Below are 19,230 nucleotides of genomic sequence, written 5' to 3'. Positions count from 1 at the left end.
GGTTTTGGTGCTTACGCTGCTACTATGGCGGCGGTAGTGGCGATACCTGTGGTGGTGGTTGTCATTTTTCTGGTAACAGTGTTTTTCTGTAAATTTGTTTATAGGCTGTGATGATCAGAAAAAAAACGGGACACCAAAGATCGGAGTCGTACCTTGGCGGGGCAATATCCAAATGGCATAGTTGATATATACAGTGACTATGCAACTGTGAATTTGCAGCCATGGCTTAACCCGGATCTATTTTGTTCCAATTCCACAATTACATATCTGAGCCTATTCGTTTTGTTTCCATTTATTGTGTCATACACCTTTTTTGAGAAGTTGATAAAAAATCTTATTCCTAAACTATCAAAACAGATGGTATTAATAGTTTCATTGTGTATCATATTAACCTCATAATAGATAAAAATTAATGTTATGCTATTGTTTCGCTATTGACTGACTGTAGTTCTTTTGAATTTCAGCTTTGTAGACGTGGTTTAGCGTCCAGTATATTGGTTCTTGGGTTGGCATGCGTGTACATATACTCTTTATGACTTATAAAGTTTTCTTTTTTTGCAGTTTTCGATTTAGTAGCTATAGCTATAGTGTTGAAACTTTGAAATTCGTTGATAACCCAGTGACCTATTTAGACGCGCACAAAAGTGAACTCCTTTCGACCCAATCCTATAACTTTCTAATAATGTTCATTAGAAATCTTGAATTGCCAGGAAGTTGAGTCAGGTTTAATGGAGTACAAGCCAAACATTATCATTAGTGCTATTGTCCTTCAGAAGAGGTGTCAAAGCCTAGAACCAAACCAAGTATGCGTTTTTTATTTGCCTGTTCGGCCCTCTTTTGCCTGTGTTGTTCTCAACAAGCTTGCCACTTTTTCCTTATAGTCAAAGTCAATATTTACCAACCGTCCAGCACTTCTGTGACTGTCAAATAATCATATACCATTCATATATCTTCACTTTTTAGGTCACGGTTGTCTTAAGTGTTACAAATTAGATATTTTAAGCAACTCTAAAAAATATTTGATTCTATCAGCCATATGATACACATAATTTATTAAATTACAATACAAACTTTATCTTTTTTTCTTCTTTTATTAATTAATTGTTGAGGACAATTTAGGGAAGTACAAGTGGACAACATATTTGGTCAGCACTTAGCATGATGAATGAGTTCACAAAGCTTTTCTGTATGTGGGATGTGGATGGTTGCTTTGTAGGTAAATTTATTTTCTAATTTTTATTTAATAAATCTCACTTTATAGGTATTTGGTGGGCATGGGTAATGACATCAAACCTAGAGGTGGCAAAATGGGTGGGTTGGATTGGGTTGGTTATCGGGTCAGGATGGGTATGGATTAGGGTGAGTTTGGGTTAGGATGGGTTTAGTAAAAAATAGGTCAGGATGGGTAAGCAAGATGCTTGATTCAGGATCGGCAATTCATTTAGATCTTTTGAAAGTTTAGGCCTTTCCATTAGCATGTTTTTTTATCATGGTAGTTCTGGTTTTCTTAAGGGTAATATAGGCTTTTTACAGAATGACTTACGAGTAGAGCTAGAATTGGATCTGGTACTACCTGCAGTTTTGTTAATGGGAAGTGAATTAGGTCAACTTTCTCAGCTGAATCCCGTGGGCCAGAGTTGAAGCGTATGTAAGCAGGTCAGTAACCAAACTACCCATTTCGATTCAGGTGCAAAAAAGGCCAGTTGGGTTAACGGGCCGGGTTGGGTTTGAAACTGAAGATCCTTAAATATAGGTTTTTTAAAGCATAGTCTTTTTAAATATAATTGCCAGAGGTGAAATGGTGCTAGCAGGTCAGTAACCAAACTTGCCATTTCACTAGCGATGCAAAAATGGGCGGTCCCAAGGGGTATTAACGGGTTGGGTTTCATACTAAAAAATTCTTAAATCTAGGTTTTTAATGCATAATTCCTTTTTAATATGATCTCTATAAATGAAATGGATGCAAGCAACTAATCAAACTTAATACTTCACTAGAGGTGCAAAAATGGATCTTCCCTAGGGGCGTTAACAGGTCGGGTTAGGTTTCACACTCACGATCCTTAAATTTATGTTTTAAGGTATAATCCTTTTTAATACAATTGCTTGGATGCAAGTGGGTTGGTAACCCAACCAAACATTTCACTAGATGTTTAAATATGGATGGTCCCTAGGGGTCTAAACAGGTCGGGTAGGGTTTCAAACTAAAGATCGTTAAATCTATGTTCTTAAAGCATAATCTTCTTTAATACAATTGCTGGAAGTGAAATGGATGCAAGTGGGTCAGTAACCAAACTTCTCATTTCACTAGACGCACAAAGAATGAATGGTCCGGGGTATTTCCGGATCGGGTTGGAGCAAGTTTGAAACTTAAGATATTTAAATATTGGTTTTTACATCATAATCCCTTACTAAAGCACATTCCTTTTTAACCATAATCATGTTATTTAACAGTCAGGAAGGTAATGTGGATCATCGACTTCATTAAATAAAATGGACTGTTTATCGAAAAATAGTGATTTTTGTTTTGTTACTAGATGTTATCATCTATCATTAACCTTTTTATATGCTTTAGACAAGATTCGTATTGAGAGCTTAGTTCATATTATACCTAACAAAGCTAGCAACACATTGAGCATCATTGATGGTGGAGGTGGAACGCCAAGGCTGGTGAGTAACAAAAAAAATTGTTGGCTATACATAGCTTTCTTTATGTATTTGAATATTGTGAAAGCAAGGCTCTAATGTTGCCATGGCATTACCTTCAAGTTAGGTGAACAATCTTGGTGCCGTTACAAGATTTGGCCCTGAGATTTCATGGAAGCTATTGTTGGTGGTGCTAATGTTAGTATGATTGGACAGTTTGATCCCGTTTGGTACAAATATGTTAGTAGCTTAATTTGTATTTAACTGCATGAGAGCTTGAAGGAAGTAACCCCTCTTTAGGTTCCACTGCAATAGTTAAAATCTGTGAACGATGTTGTCTCCATGGCGAATTCCCTGGTTACCAATTATTTTTTTTCTCCAAAAAGTATATTTTTATCTTCGTCTCGATGTATTTTATCTCTTAGATCATGTTATGATATCAAACCGAGTGATTTGGTTTCGCACATGGATAAAAAACCGGTTTAACGCGCCGCAATGCGCGCGGGTATACAACTAGTTTTAAATTAAATTTAGAACACAATGAACAGTAATTTACCTATTTACCTATAGATTAATATAGAACACAATGAACAGCAACATCCTCAAGGGGATTAGCAAATGGTATCGGGTACCGGTTCTGGTATCAAATTTATCAAACCGGGTATATTTTTTTGTACCGAATCGGCAAGGTTGGAGAGCTTGCTAGTCACTAGTCGGCCGGTGAGGTAGGGACTAGCGACTACTCGGGATTACTCGTGATTACTCGGGATTAATCGGATCGGAAATTTTATATGTAAAATTTAGTATTTTTATAAATATGTATATATATACTCACACATCCATATCAATATAATATTTAAAAAGGTAAAAGTAGTTCAAAATACAAATTAAACATACATATAAGTCATAACATAACAAGTCTCAGTACTTAAAATTCAAACATTAACAAATAGCTCAAATGTAATTGTCATCCCCGTAGTGTTCAAAGATTTCGACACCATCAGACTCTTATTCAATCTCCTCGTCTACTTCATCCTCTTTCTCCGACTCAAATTCTTCGTCATATTAGGGTAAGGGATAAGGAAAATGGGCTAAAGTTGTAATCTTGGGCCTGTTTTGTAAGGATTTCAAATGGGCCGACTAGGGCGACTAGGGCGGCTTTGACCGACTAGCGATTTTTTGACTGATTAGTGAAAAATTACTCAGTAGGAGGCCGACTAGCGACTAGTTGGCGATTAATCGCCGAGTAATCGCGATATTTGCAACACTACGAATCGGTATCGACTTTTGACATTTTCGGTATCAGTTCGGCACCGGTATTCACCGGTTTTTTACCCTCAAATACCGGTACTTTACCAGTACCGAATCGTACCGTACCATGTATATTCGGTAATGGTACCCACTTTTGGGGATTTTCGGTAACGGTATTTTCGGTACCGATTGGTACCGAGCTCATCAAATCCTGTAGCAACGTAGCAATGCAAGTAATTGCACCATTTAGATTACTTTTCGTACACACTTTAAATAAACTATATTTCGTTTGAGTTTGAATGAGGTTTTATATACATTACATTTTCCATGTTGGGAAATAGTAAGAATAGGCCATTGGCCAAAAGAGACGGTGGTTTTTTTCTTCATTACGTATTTTAAATTAATATATTTTAACAACTAAAAGCAAACTCATGTATTAAAATGGTATGTGTTGAAGTTGTTAATGAATAACAAGCAAAGTAGGTTAAAATCCCATATATTAGAATTGATAAATGTAATATTTTTTAGTTAGTAATAAAATGTTATTTTTAAAACGGCCGGGTATAGTGAACCATTGTTATTGGTGAAAAAGAGCGGCACACTATTATTATTGATGAAAAAAGGAGGCGGATGTCATGTGCATCCACTTGTTTTTTCTTATTTTTTTAATTGCTGCATTTTTAATGTCACTATATATATAGTTAGAAAGAAAAAAAAACTTAGTATTAAAATGATGTGTGGTGGAGTGGTTAATTTTTGTTGAACCTAATGAAGGGACCCAGGTTTGAAACTGGGGGAATGCAAAGTTTTGCCTTTTTTGCTTAAAATATTAAATTTAATATCCCTCAACTTTACCCACTTTTTTTCCTTAACTCGGCTACTACTCCTCGACGTTATTTATATAGTTCCTAAAGTTTATAAATGCTTTTTCCTTTGACGATGTTGTTTTTATCTACGTCTCCATGTTTTTCCTTGAGATTGTGTTTCTAATAGTATGTATAACTAATAGAAACAAAAGCGTACGCGCTATCAGACTGAGAAATACTTAGTTTAACGCCCCGCAACGCGAGTAGGGCATCCCACTAGTTAAAATAGATTTATTATATTATACTTTTAATTATATTTGCCTTTAATATGTTTAGTTTTCATTTAGTTTGATTTTTCTTTAATAACTTATGTTTGTTAACTTTTATAAAAAGTTGCATACGTAGGTGTGTTCAATTTTTGTTTCTCGATATTTGAGTATAATTTTTGTTGAAATGGAGTTGTATTCAAAATAAAGTTTTTTATCGTAAGCTACAGCAATTGTGAGTACTGTACTAGCATTCGTTTTTATTATCGGCACCCATATTGTTATTATCAGAACCGGTGACAGTATTTGTTTTTTATAGTTTCAATATAAAACGATTGTTTTGTGCATAACATGACTTTAAACTGAGTTGGATAACATACTGATATCGTCACGAACCGAACCGAAGTGATACCGACTGAAATCCTGACGCATCGCACGGGAAAATTTCACTAGCTACACATATGAATTGAAATTCTTCATGAATAGTGATCTAAAATATTAATATTTTAAAGTGTTTCATTTCTATTTTAATTATTATTATATGTATAACTAAACAGCTTATTAGCTATAGTAATTGATAACTTGAAATGTTAGTGATTCAACCTTAAGTCCTTAACCATAGTCCATAGCCTATCATGTGGTTAAGAGTAAGTGAATGTCATATACCTTAAGACATTTCCTTCCTCATTTTTATTTTCAAAAAACATATATATGATTATTTTTATCTCATATTTTTCATATACTTTAAGATGTAATGCATACCTTTAAAACCTTTTTAATTGTGATTTTAAAATATTTAAACACATGAAGTGTTTCTTAATTTCTAGAAAAGTTGTTTAAGTTACAATTGCATTAAAAACATTTCACTCATGGCAAAGAAAAAATGTTAGCTAACCATTCCAACGAAATAAATTTAGAGATGTTAACATTCATTGTTGTGTCTTTCCCTACTTCGTAATTAGTTGTTTTCTTCGTTGCTATGTGATTATTTTTAGCGACGTATACGTTTTTTCAATAGTCTAACGCTAGGGTTGGCCATGGATTTGTTTAATTTTGTATATAAAGTTTTGAATGTTAATGTGTGGCCTTTGGTAACGTTTCGACGTCGTTAATTTTTTTACCGGTTTTACACCTCCGCCACAACACGCGTGGCTACGTTTTGATCTGCAAAGCAGAGCCGCTTGAATGTTTGACCCGTATCGAACTGCGGATTGATACCTACTATATATATGGATATAAAGTCGAATAGTGATCAATATTTTTAAAACATTATTTAATTTTTGATCTATTTTTAAGTATTTTTTTAATAATATATAAAAAATACACATAATAAATGATAAAATTATCCTAAAAATAAATATATAAATAAAAAGATTGTATTAGAAGTTTTACAAGTTCTGTAATTATTTATGGTTCTGAAAATGATCTTTACCCTATATATATATATATATATATATAGTGGAGAGTTCAAATGAGAAGAAAATTTTTGTAAGAAGAAAAAAGAATAAATTTCAACTAATAAAAATATTTTATTTTACTTCATTTAATACAAATATTCAATGTCAATGTAAGGGTACATTGTTAAATCTACATAGATCATTAATAACTAACTACATTAAACTTTTTGTAACTTATCTTCAAAATATATATTTTTTCAAAAAAATAAAATAATTTAAAGTGTATGATAAATTACGAGATGTATATGTTAAATTACGAGTTGTGTAGGGTAAATTTCAATGCGTAGGATAAATTTCGAAAAAATGTAGGATAACTTTTGATATGTGTAGGGAAAAAAAGTTAGTGTGGAGGACTATTTAATGTATTAGTAAAAAATGATAATAAATGAGATAAGTGAAAAACTATTTAATGTATTACAAAATTACCCTTTTGTTCTTTTTCTTCTCAACTAAATTTTCTTCTCAAATGAACCTTCCCCTATATATATATATATATATATATATATATATATATATATATATATATATATAGGATTAGGTTCAAGAGTGAACACTAGTGTAACTTGCGAACTGGGTGAACTAATCCTGGCCATACACGTGTGTATATCAATGGCAAGGATTTGATGTTGAAATACACTAGTGTATTTATGATTTGGTGATGATATCCTGGCCATACACGTGTGTAGATCAATGGCCAGGATTTGTTCACTTAGTTCGCAAATACACTAGTGTTCACTCTAGAACCCACCCTATATATATATATATATATATATATATATATATATATATATATATATATATATTGAGAAGAAAATTTAGTTGAGAAGAAAAAGAACAAAAGGATAATTTTGTAAAACATTAAATAGTTTTTTTCACTTATCTCATTAATTATCATCTTTGACTAATTAATTAGTCATAAAGACTATCATCCTCCACACTAACTTTTTTTTTTGCCTATACACATCAAAAAGTTATCCTACATATTTCGAAATTCATCCTACACGTTGAAATTTATCTTGCACAACTCGTAATTTATCCTACACAACTTCTAATTTATCCTACATTTTAAATTATTTTATTTTATTTTTTTGAAAAAATATATACTTTGAAAATAAGTTACAAAAAATTTAATGTATTAGCTATTAAAGTGGAAGACTACAAATTAATGACCTATATAGATTTACTAATGTACCCTAATAGTAACATTAAATATTTATATTATATTAAATGAAGTAAAATAAAGCATTCTTATTAGTTGAAATTTGTTTGTTTTTTCTTGTTACAAAAAATTTCTTCTCATTTGAACTCTCCACTATATATATATATATAGGTAGAGGATCCTGTACAAAGTGAGACTTTTGTGAGAAATGTAAGAAATAATTTGGGAATGACAAGTGTCCTTTATCTTAATTAATTCAAAAGGGTGTATTAGTAATTTTCCATTATTATCAATTAATTGATTTCCAAAGATAACTGCCAAAAACTGGCGATGAGATATATCAGGGATTTGATTCGAATTCGAATTGTTCTATACATTTAATTGTTTACGGTAAATTCTTGTTTTAGTGTTATATTCCCCAGTCAATAGTGTTATATTATATACAGGCCATCTTGAATCTCCTTTTCATAGTGTCTTACAGTAAACAGATAGTGTTATATCTTTCTATAGTGTTTTATCATGTAATATACTGTTCCTTTCATAGTGTTTTATCCCCATAAATAGTGTTTTATTCTGTATAGTGTCTTACAGTAAACAGATAGTGTTATATCTTTCTATAGTGTTTTATCATGTAATATACTATTCCTTTTCATAGTGTTTTATCCCTATCAACAGTGTTTTGTTTATGTATAGTGTCTTACAGTAAACAGATAGTGTTATATCTTCCAATAGTGTTTTATCATGTAATATACTGTTCTTATAGTGTTATAAAAGTTGTTGTGAAGGAAATCGAAGAATTTATTCTGTACGAGAAATTCGCTGATTTTTAGGAGATTGATGGGGGTTTTGAAACGGTTACCATAAATTCCCTGATTTTTAAGAGATTGATGGGGGTTTTGAAAAGGTTACCATATTTGAAACGTTGGAAAAGTCACTATTGCCCTTCAATTTTACATAAGGTCCTTCTAATTAAAACACAATTTACATTTTTATACCCTATTGATCTCAACCATTATATCAAATATCCAACGGTTTAAAACACTTCTTACCCTTCTCACATTTTAGACATTTTTTACCATATCCCTACCCTATATATATATATATAAAATCATGAAGAATAGTGATCAATATTTTTAAAATATTATTTTTTATTTTTGATCTATTTAGAGTATTCTTTTTAATAACATGTTATTCATCACAAAATTTAATTTAATTTTTAATACTTTGCATACGTTATCTGTTTTTAAAAATCTAACTCCAACAATATTTTTTAAAGTCTCGATGTGTAGTTATCATAATATTTTAAATATTCTTTTTTAATTTTTTTAGTACTCTTTTTAAATTTTTAATAGCGTGTTACTTATCATTTAGTTTGATTTTTAATAACTTGCGTACGTTAATTTTTTTAAGAATCTAACTCCACAGCTTTGTTTTTCAATATTGCGATATAATTTTTATTAAAAATGGATACTTGCTAATATCGTACCAAATCGAATCGAAGCCGGCGATGAATAGTAATTTATCTTTTGTTGTCAAAAACAACACATTTTTTATAGTAAACTATACATGTGCCGGTAACAATTTTAAAAAATGTATATTTTTTATCGTAAAATATATGAGTATCAATACGTGACGAACATAACCGTTTTCGACCAAAGAACATTGGTATTTGTTTTTATGTTTTTGGATTGATGTAAAACACGTGTCGATATCCTTTTGAGTATATCACGATTTTTTTTAAGTTTTTTCTTTCAGTTGTTATAGCGAGTGTCGGTACCGAAACACACAGAACCCATATCAACTGATCTCTTGCCGCATGGCGCGGGGGAAAACCACTAGTTCATAAAAAAGTGAAAATTTGGATTGTTTTCGGTTGACCCGGCCTGACTTGATTAGCTTCAACCGGCACCAAAACTTAAATGTTTGGACCAATTACCTAATCCGCTGCATATTGCAAGTTTGCAACATCCAGTAATACAACATGTATATATAAAAAAATATCAATAGTACCTTGAGGAGCTCCATCTCTTCTTTAGTGGGACAAAACATGATAAGACTCTCTATTTGATTGCCATCAAAGATTGATTCATCCATAGCTAAAGCTGCAGCCTGTAGAAGCCAAATAAACTTGATTTTATTCGAATGATTGGCATGCAATTAAGAGTGCAAAAACTTAAATAAAGGCAAGTTCAACATGAGCGCACATGACGCTGCAGTTTTGAGCTGGATGAAATCTTTGTAGTCAAAGTTGCTTAAATAGAAGAAATTAGAGAGGAATGTGCTAAACCATCCAACATCCAGTCATGGTAGAATACTCACACTTTTAAAAAGTTATCGTTATAATAAAATTCTTATTAGAAAGTACACATCGTAAATTAATTCTGATTTATGTGTAAAAAAGTATACCTATTATATAATGATGCTTCAAAGCAAAAGTTTTGTAGAAGAAAATATTAGGATTTATAAAGAAAATCAAAGAGAGGCAAAAACTGATGATGCCTTCGTAGGGTGTAGGGAAAGTGACAATTGCTCATGGCTGAGCTCTGCTAGACCCTAAAAAAAGCTAGTATAATTAACAAGTGCAAGCTCAAACTTCATTTATCTAGCTCGAGTAGCTTACGAGGCAAAACGGGCACATTACTTAAATATTTTTACTTAGTAAATTAAATATATATTTATATAATAAGCATTATTATATATATCAAATAATGATAAAACTAACTAAATAATATATATGATGTAAGAGAAGAGTTCATTGGGGAACACTAGTAGAATTGGGGATCCTAGAACACTTTTAAAAATTCAACTTAACATGTTAAAAATTATTTTTTTTTTAAATTTTGGCGTTTTTCTTATAAATACATGTAGAAGCATTTTTAATAAAAAAAAATCAAAAACTAAAGTATAAAAAAATGTTTCATAAACCTGTTTAAAAGACTAACTTTTTTTTAGAAAAATGGTTTTTTTATTGGAATAGTTTCTACCTAATTTTATAAGCAAAAGCGCTGAAAATGTTTTTTTTAAAAAATGATTATCAATATGTTAAGTTAATTTTATAAGATATATTTTTATTTTAACTATTTTTAGGTATTTTTTTATATTTTTAGTTTTTGATTTTTTTATTAACAATGTTTCTACATGTACTTATAAAGAAAAGCGCCGAAAAATTTAAAAAATTAATTTTTAATATGTTAAGTTGAATTGTTAAGAGTGTTCTCTCGTTCTCCATTTTTTTGTGTTCTGAATGAAACTCACACTATGATGTAATATATAAATATTATTAATATGTATAAAAGTTATAAATATACATGTAAACGTAAATATAGATACAATGCAAATAAATAAGCATTAAAATCAAAAAAACGAAGGAGACAAATATATTAAGGCGTTGTGTTACCATCATGTCGTGTAGGGGGGTCTTAACCTTCATGAGCATGATTTCGATGTTATTGGACCTCCTCAAATCAACCTAATAATTAAAAATTGCAATAGCAAAATGAGAAGGTTATGTAAAAGCCACCCTTAATTCCAGGTCTCAAAAGGTTTACATAAAAAAATGTATCTATATTCTATAGCTGGTCGATAAACATCCAAACTAATTATACTATTCACATGAGGATATTCTTCTACTCATCACAGTAAGTAATTTTATAGATCCGACCCTTAACTAATTTAAATTGCATTACCAGGTGGACTTTCCCATATTTTGAACCTCTTGAGTGGCGTCGCCCTCCTTTCTTTGGAACTCTAGCAGAAAATGTCTCAAGTTCTGACACATCAAAATCTGATTCACTGCAATCCATTAAATCAAAGACATATGTCAGCTATCTAAACATTGTGTATAATGTCTGCAACAAGAAAGTGGAATACCTTTGGGACGCTCCTGCTTTTTGCAATTCTTCCCAGAGGCTTACTGCCACACGACCGGGACCATTGCTCCACTGGAATATTATGAAGAAAACCAAAGAGTGTCAAAAAAATAGTGATAACTTTGTGGGGGTGTATGGAAAGGGGTGACTGAAGTAAGAGATTATTAATAAATGGGTCGACTGGAGCATTGAGCAGTCTAAAAGGTTGATCCATTTGATTGTTGGAACAAGTTTGTTGATCTACTGGAATCATTCTAAGTTGTATACATATCAGATCGGATCAAATAAAACTTGCAATAGATGCTCAAAATTGGATCTAACTAGTATTAAACACCCCTCGCGTTGCGGCGGAGGCGAGCACTAATGGCACACTACTGTCAGCGACCACCGACACTGAAGTTGCGGTGTTAATACACAGAAATTAAACCGAAACGTAAAACATAGAATAAAATAACTAAGTTGATCTAGGACTCGCGCGTTATGATGAACCCCTGTCTATTTTTTCCCGTTTGACAGGTTCATCGTAATCTATATATTATTTATATCATTACCACTATACAAACCATAATGCATACATTACAACAACCATTGCATCAATATTTTGTAAAATATATTTATACAAGATTTTGGCTAAATTAATTATATTATTATATATATAATAATTTATAAATAAAACAACACAACTTTGAATGGATCAAACCGATTGAATATGGTAAGATAATGTAACCATTATTTGATTAGAGTACAACCACTTAAGCACAATTTACAACCATACATGCATACAAAACATATTGAATTTGATAAGGTAATGAAACCATTATTATTTGATTAAGGTACAAGTATTTAAGCATAACTTACAACCAAACTTGCACACAAATGTTTCAAATGCTACAAATTTATAGCATATAATATAATTTAACAAAGTGTACAACCCCAACATATAAAGGTACAACAAAACTAAGCATAAAACACCATTAATGCAAAAGTTGCAACCACTTAAAGCCTAAGTATACAAATTGATATTATATAAATTGCTAAAAAATAAGCCTCAAAATCTAATTGGTCAACAGCAGTCAACCGCGGCCATAATTGGATCTAGTTGGTTAGCTCGGTAAGAGTTTGACTTACGAAAAATAAAACATAATTCCTCTGTCTATTATATTAAAAAATAAAATCATTTTTTTGAAAAACTTTACTATTTGAACATGTAATTTTTTTATCGATATTGATATTCACGTATTTTGTTATAAATATTAGTAAATTTATGATATTTAACATATATAAAATTTCTCAAAAACTATTTTTTTTTAATTTAACATGATCGAGTACTATCCGCCTAAACCGAGTACTCACAACTCCCCAGTCAACCGACATAGGAGTGATTATCGACTTCTTCAACCATGTTCATACTTTTCTAAAATTAGTTATCCTAGTAATTAACATGTTAAAAAGTTCATAATAGAGTAAATACACATTATAAAATAAAATCATTTGTGGTTAGAAAAAATACATTGTGCTAAAAAAGTTATACTCAGTTACAAAGATTGCAAAAAAAATATTACTAATATGATTATGCTTGAAATCAATAGTTTCATAATACATATATATATATATATATATAGGGGACCGCTAAAATGAGAACCACCTCCAGTTGTAAGAACCACGAGAACCACTTTCCACCAATCAAAATATGCCAACACAAAGGGTGTTTTGGTCATTTACTCATATTGTCTAATCACTCTCTCTCTCTCCATTAATAAATGTGCAGACCCTTTTATACATCATATCTCTCTTTTCTCTTCTCTTTAAAAATGTAGAAACCTTTCGTCTCTCTCCTCCCAAATACCTGCAACCCACCCTCACAAAAACCTGCAACCCACCCTCGTCACAGAGAGATCCGACCTACACTTTTGGGCGGCGGTGCACCACAAACAACGGCAGCAGTGGCGGAAGGCGGTAGTGGGGCGGTGTTTGATCGGTGGCGGAAGACGGTTTGTGCGAGGTTGGTTGGCCACCATCGCCTGAAAACGAACTGTCATGGCCACCATCTCTCCGGTCACCCTTTTGCGACGTTGTTGGGTTTAATTTGGTATGTTGGGGGTTGATTTGGGTTTGGGGTTTCTTTGATTCTGATTATGTTGGTTTGGGATTATTTTTTTTTTTAATTTTATTATGTTGGTTTAGGATCTTTTTGATTCCGTTTTCCGTTGATTCTGTGGTTGTTTGTGGTGGGTGGTTGGTGAAGGTGGGTTTTGTGATGTGGCTGGTGAAGGTGGGTTTGTGGTGGATGGTTGGTGAAGGTGGGTTTGTGATGTTGGTTAGGGGCGACGCAGGTCCGGCTCCTCTCGATCTCATGTCCGACCGACACAGGTCCGGCGACGGGGGTTTCTTTTGGCTGAGCCGGTGATGCCAATGGTTTTTTTGGTATGTCTTCTTGATTTTTCTGGGTTTGATTTTTGGGTGTTCTTGAATATGGGTTTGATTTTTGGGTGTTCTTGAATCTGATGGGTGTTCTTGATTTTTCTGGGTTTGATTTTTCTGGGTTTTTTTGAATCTGATGGGTGTTCTTGAATCTGATGGGTGTTCTTGAATGTTGCTCATGTTGATCTGTGGGTTTTGATTTGTGTTCTTGAATCTGATGGGTGTTCTTGAATCTGATGGGTGTTCTTGAATGTTGTTCATGTTGATCTGTGGGTTTTGATTTGTGATATTTAAATCTGTGGGTTTTGATACGATCGACGGAGTGGCGATGATGCAAAAAAAAAAAAAAAAAACCGTAGATTTTGATGACGATGGCGCGGCAAGGACGGCGGAGGGTAGGGTTTTTGATCCTGCAACCCCACTTTTGCAGCCTCTTGATTATCGAATAATCTGAGCCAAACCCCGTTTTTTTTTTCGAGATACCCTTTGTTTTTTATGTTTGTTGAGTTTTTATATTTTTTTTAGGCGTCGATGATGATAACAATATATCTGAGACACCTCCCGAGTTTACTTTTTACGTAAAACGTAAATCGTAAAAAGTCTTTACGTTTTACGTAAAACGTAAAACGTTTTACGTAAAAAGTAAAAAGTTCTACGTAAAACGTAAATTTTTTTTTACTAAAACGAAAAAAACGTTAACGTAAAAACGTTAACGTAAAAAACCGTTAACGTCACCGTTAACGGTAAAAAAACCGTTAACGTAAAAATAACCCGTAAAAACTTTTTTGACGTAAAACGTAAAAACGTGAAGCGTAAAAAGTTTTACGTAAAACGTTTTACGTAAGTCGTAAAAAGTCTTACGTAAAACGTAAAACGTTTAACGTAAAACGTTTTACGTTTTACGTAAAACGTAAAAAGTAAAAAGTTCTACGTAAAACGTAATTTTTTTTTTACTAAAACGAAAAAAACGTTAACGTAAAAACGTTAACGTAAAAAACCGTTAACGTAAAAACCGTTAACGTAAAAAAAAACCGTTAACGTAAAAAAACCGTTAATGTAAAAAACATGTAACGTAAAAAAACGTAAAACGTTTTACGTAAAACGTTTTACGTTTTACGTAAAACGTAAAACGTTTTACGTTTTACGTAAAACGTAAAAAGTAAAAAGTTCTACGTAAAACGTAAATTTTTTTTATTAAAACAAAAAAAACGTTAACGTAAAAACGTTAACGTAAAAGACCGGCGCGCAAAAACCGGGACGCCAAAAACCGGCGCGCAAAAAAGACCGGCGCGCAAAAACCCGGTAAAACGGGACGCCAAAAACCGGCGCGCAAAAAAATTCGGGTTGTTAAAAAAATCTTAATTTAAAGAAAGATTTTTAATAAAAAAATTCTTTTAAAAAAAAATATTATACAAATCTGAATTTAAATTATTGTTTAACATAAAATTCTGATTTTTTAATATAAAGTAATTAATGAATAAGACAAAAAGGCAATTAAATATAATATATATATAAAGACAAAATAGTGTAATTTTACTATACTACCCTTTTGGATTATAATATTAAAGACATAATAAGACAAAATCTATTTAATATTAATTTTAGTTACTTTAAATCTCATCCATCCATCTCATTGATCTAAAGGCTAGAAAGTGGTTCTCTCAGTTCTTACAACTGGAGGTGGTTCTCATTTTAGCGGTCCCCTATATATATATATATATATATATATATATATATATATATATATATATATATATATGTGTGTGTGTGTAGGGTAAGATTCATGCAAGAACCACTCTTATTGCAAGAACCAATGTGAACATAAAATAAAATCTAAAAAAAAAAAAAAGCACTCAATTTTTTTAATATTTTTCTTAAAAAATCGCTATATTTTGTTACCATAAAAAAACTTTTTTTTCGATTAACAATTATCCATGCACATGTGCATATTTATCATTACTTTGACAAATTCGGTAATACATTATCAGGAATAGACAATTGCACTTTAATTTACAATACCATTCGTAATACACTACTTTTTACATTACCAGTATTCAAAATGCACATGTGCATCATTATGTGCATCATTAGGTATAACCATGATATAACATGTTTTGTTACAAAAAGTTTGTGATTTTGAATGGAGAAGTAGGCCCATATACATGTTTTTTGGTTAGTTATATCTAGTGGTTAATGGTTTGGTTATAGTTGTCAATTTATGATGTAATATGTTGATTGGATGGTATAAATGGTGTTTACATACATGTAATAAAGTGAAAATGTTGGTAATGGTATTATATTAGGATGGTAGGAGGTAATGGTATTGTATTATGGATTGTAGGAGGTAATGGTAGTGTATTATGGATGGTATGATAGATGAAAGGGAAACTGTATTCAAAGTAGTGTACCAAAACACCTTATTTCATGTTGATACATATAGATACACATGTGCAGTTCTAATACTGGTAATGTAAAAAGTATTGTATTACACGTGTTAGTGTAAATTAAAGTGCAATTGTCTAATAGTTGTAATGAATTACGGAATTTGTCAAAGAAATGACAAAAATGCACATGTGCATGTTTGTGTATTATGGATGGAATGATAGATGAAAGAGAAAGTAGTGTACCAACACACCTTATTTTATGCTGATACACATAGATGCACATATGCATTTCTAATATTTTAACGTAAAAAGTATTGTATTACATGTGTTAGTGTAAATGAAAGTGCAATTGTCTAATATTTGTAATGAATTACAGATTTTGTCAAATAAATGATACACATGCACAGGTGCATGGATAACTGTGACTCGAATTTTTTTTTTGAATTTTGTTTATTTTTATATTGTAACGAAATATAGCAATGTTTACAAAAAAAATGGTAAAAAAAAAAACAATTTTTTTGGGTGTTTTTTAGATTTTTTTAGGTATTACTGTTTAGGGTTTTTTTTGGGGGGGGGGGTGGCGGTTAGGTTTTTTTAGCTATTTTAGGTTGTGTTCACATTGGTTCTCAATGTTCTCACAATAAGGGTGGTTCTCGCATGAGCCCCTCCCTATATATATATATATATATATATATATATATATATATATATATATATATATATATATAGTGTTGACTTAATGCGAGAACCACCTTTATTACGAGAACCAATGTGAATACAACAAAATAAACCCACTACACCACTACCTAAAACCTAAAAAAACCTAACCCCCCACCCCACCCACCCCTACTCAATCTAAATTCTAAAAACAAAACCATAAACCTAACACCCTCCCCCCCCCCCCCTAAAAACACAAAAAAAAAATTGATGACGAAAAGTAGAGATTTTTTTATAAATGAAAAAATAAAAGAATTTGTGTGTTTTTTTTAGATTTTTTCAGGTATTTTTGGTTGTGTTTACATTGGTTCTCGCAATAAAGGGTGGTAGTTGTTTACAAAGTCTATTTTTCCTACAAATTGTAAAAAGTTATGAAACACCATAATATCAACCATAAAACACAGTCAAAACCCACAAATAACAAAGTGAAAATTATTGAAACGCCATATGTGTGGGTATTGTGTTGTGTTTTAGATGATAAAGCTTGGATTATCGAATAACTAATATTAGTGTGTTTTATATTGATTATCGTGTTGTGTTTTGTATATTATTTGTTCTACGATTGTGTGTTTCAAGTTTTTATGGATTATTAGGGTTTGGATATTGTGTTTTTGTGATATTCACTTTGTTATTTGTGGGTTTTGAGTATGTTTTATGGCTGAAATAGTAGTGTTTTATGACTTTTTACAATTTGTAGGAAAAATGGACTTTATAGCCAAACCCCACCCTATATATAAATATATATAGGGGAGGGTTATCTTGAGAACGCTAAATATTGCGGGAACCGTGTGTTAACAACTGAAAAACCAATCAAAATCAGTTTTTTTAATACAAACTTCATTATAGATAAAATACAACGTTAGAAAAAAAAAATTTACTCTTTTAATAATTTATCTTTTCTCCCAAAATCACTCTTAATAAAATTTTTACACATGTGTAAATACAACAAATTTACACATGCGTAAAAGATAAACTTACACATGTATAAGTTTTCATTATTTCCGAATACATGTAAATTTAAATGTGTAAATTTGATTTCTAATAGTGTATTTTAATAATAGTGATAAGATGTAAAAAATAAATTTTGAATTTGAAATGTTTTTGACCATGTTTTTGCAGTTTTTTCATTTGTTCTCACGGTTCTTGGGTTATTTACCATTCTTATTTAGACCATCACATCAAAATATAATGATAAATTTGGAGGGTACAGGGAAAGGGATGTGACCCTATAGGTTGATTTATTTGATTGTTGGAACAAAAGCTTACTTGTTGATAGCTCAAAGCTTTCTCGAGTTCTTCCACGACCACGCTCATTGTAGGACGATCTTTTATAAGATTCTTTAAGCATCGGTAGGCAGTGAATGAGAATGTTCTAAGGGAAGCTAGTTTCATTTGACTTCTTAGATCAGGATCTATCATCTTATCCAGTTTATTTGTTTCGTAATACTCTTGGGCCATTTTGACCGTAAAATGACGATCACCAAGAAATTCCGGAAGAGTTACAAGCTTTCCAAACAAGACTTCAAACAATACAACCCCGAAAGAATAAACATCAGCTTTTTGTGTGATACCACCATATAGTATTTGTGGGTCAACATATCCCCGTGTTCCACAAGGAGTGGTGAACACAGTTGAATCGGCCGAACTTGTAAGAACTATTTTAGATAATCCAAAATCTGAAATCTTGGCCTTCCAGTTCTCATCCAAAAGGATGTTTGAACTCTTAATATCACGATGAATAACTCCTTGTCCAGACCCAGTTTCATTATGAAGGTACCTCAACCCACGCGCAGCGCCCAAGCAAATCTCAAGACGACACATCCAGGATAAATCTTTTTCACGCAAAGCCTTGTCAAGACTCCCATTTGGTTCATATTTGTAAACCAGGATCTTCTCCCCATCTTCTCCACAAAACCCGATAAGAGAGACAAGGTTTTCATGTTTATAGTTTGAGAGCAGTGAAACTTCCATCCCATACTCATGCTCTCCTTGTCCGCTGTACACACGATTCAACCGCTTTATGGCGAGCATACCATGCTGTTCTGATTTTCCTTGGTACACTAGGCCGTATCCACCCTTTCCAATGATATTTTCTTTATCAAATCCGTCGGTTGCCAATAATATTTCTTGGAGAGGAATCTTTAGTTTATCTGAGGAAGACATGATTTTATCTTTCGATTTATGATCTCAGTTTTAGAAAGAGGGAAAGGGTTATGATTTATGAATTTTTCTTCTAGTGGAGATAATAGATTATAAT

The 19,230-nt window shown here is 31.8% G+C and overlaps 1 protein-coding gene and 1 long non-coding RNA gene across 2 annotated transcripts; one reads left to right on the top strand and one right to left on the bottom strand.

Moving 5' to 3' along the window:
• Positions 1–1,150: 1,150 nt before the first annotated feature.
• LOC110915943 lies at positions 1,151–2,995 on the top strand. The gene is made up of 4 exons (XR_002579370.2): positions 1,151–1,216; positions 1,534–1,656; positions 2,573–2,667; positions 2,771–2,995. It is a non-coding gene; the product is annotated as an uncharacterized LOC110915943 (long non-coding RNA).
• A 6,423-nt stretch (positions 2,996–9,418) lies between these two features.
• Positions 9,419–19,136, bottom strand: LOC110915941 (probable serine/threonine-protein kinase PBL28). The gene is made up of 5 exons (XM_022160693.2): positions 18,240–19,136; positions 11,453–11,523; positions 11,269–11,374; positions 10,980–11,051; positions 9,419–9,691 (listed from the first exon to the last, which is right to left on the bottom strand). Exons 1-5 carry the CDS (start codon positions 19,134–19,136, stop codon positions 9,515–9,517), a joined length of 1,323 nt encoding a protein of 440 aa, XP_022016385.2. The 3' UTR covers positions 9,419–9,514.
• Positions 19,137–19,230: the final 94 nt, after the last annotated feature.

The sequence above is a fragment of the Helianthus annuus genome, chromosome 16, assembly GCF_002127325.2.
Source record: "Helianthus annuus cultivar XRQ/B chromosome 16, HanXRQr2.0-SUNRISE, whole genome shotgun sequence".
NCBI classification, from domain to species: Eukaryota; Viridiplantae; Streptophyta; class Magnoliopsida; order Asterales; family Asteraceae; genus Helianthus; species Helianthus annuus.
The sequence above is the reverse complement of the archived record's forward strand: the minus strand, read 5'-3'. Positions and strand labels throughout refer to the sequence as shown.

What these genes read in the sequence shown, in the direction of transcription:
- LOC110915941 (XM_022160693.2), bottom strand. Translation starts at nt 19,136, where the DNA reads ATGTCTTCCTCAGATAAACTAAAGATTCCTCTCCAAGAAATATTATTG. An exon ending in AAGCTTTGAGCTATCAACAA is followed by an intron (nt 11,524 to 18,239) that starts GTAAGCTTTTGT and finishes ATAATATTCCAG; the next exon opens with TGGAGCAATGGTCCCGGTCG. An exon ending in CCCCCCTACACGACATGATG is followed by an intron (nt 9,692 to 10,979) that starts GTAACACAACGC and finishes TGGCTTCTACAG; the next exon opens with GCTGCAGCTTTAGCTATGGA.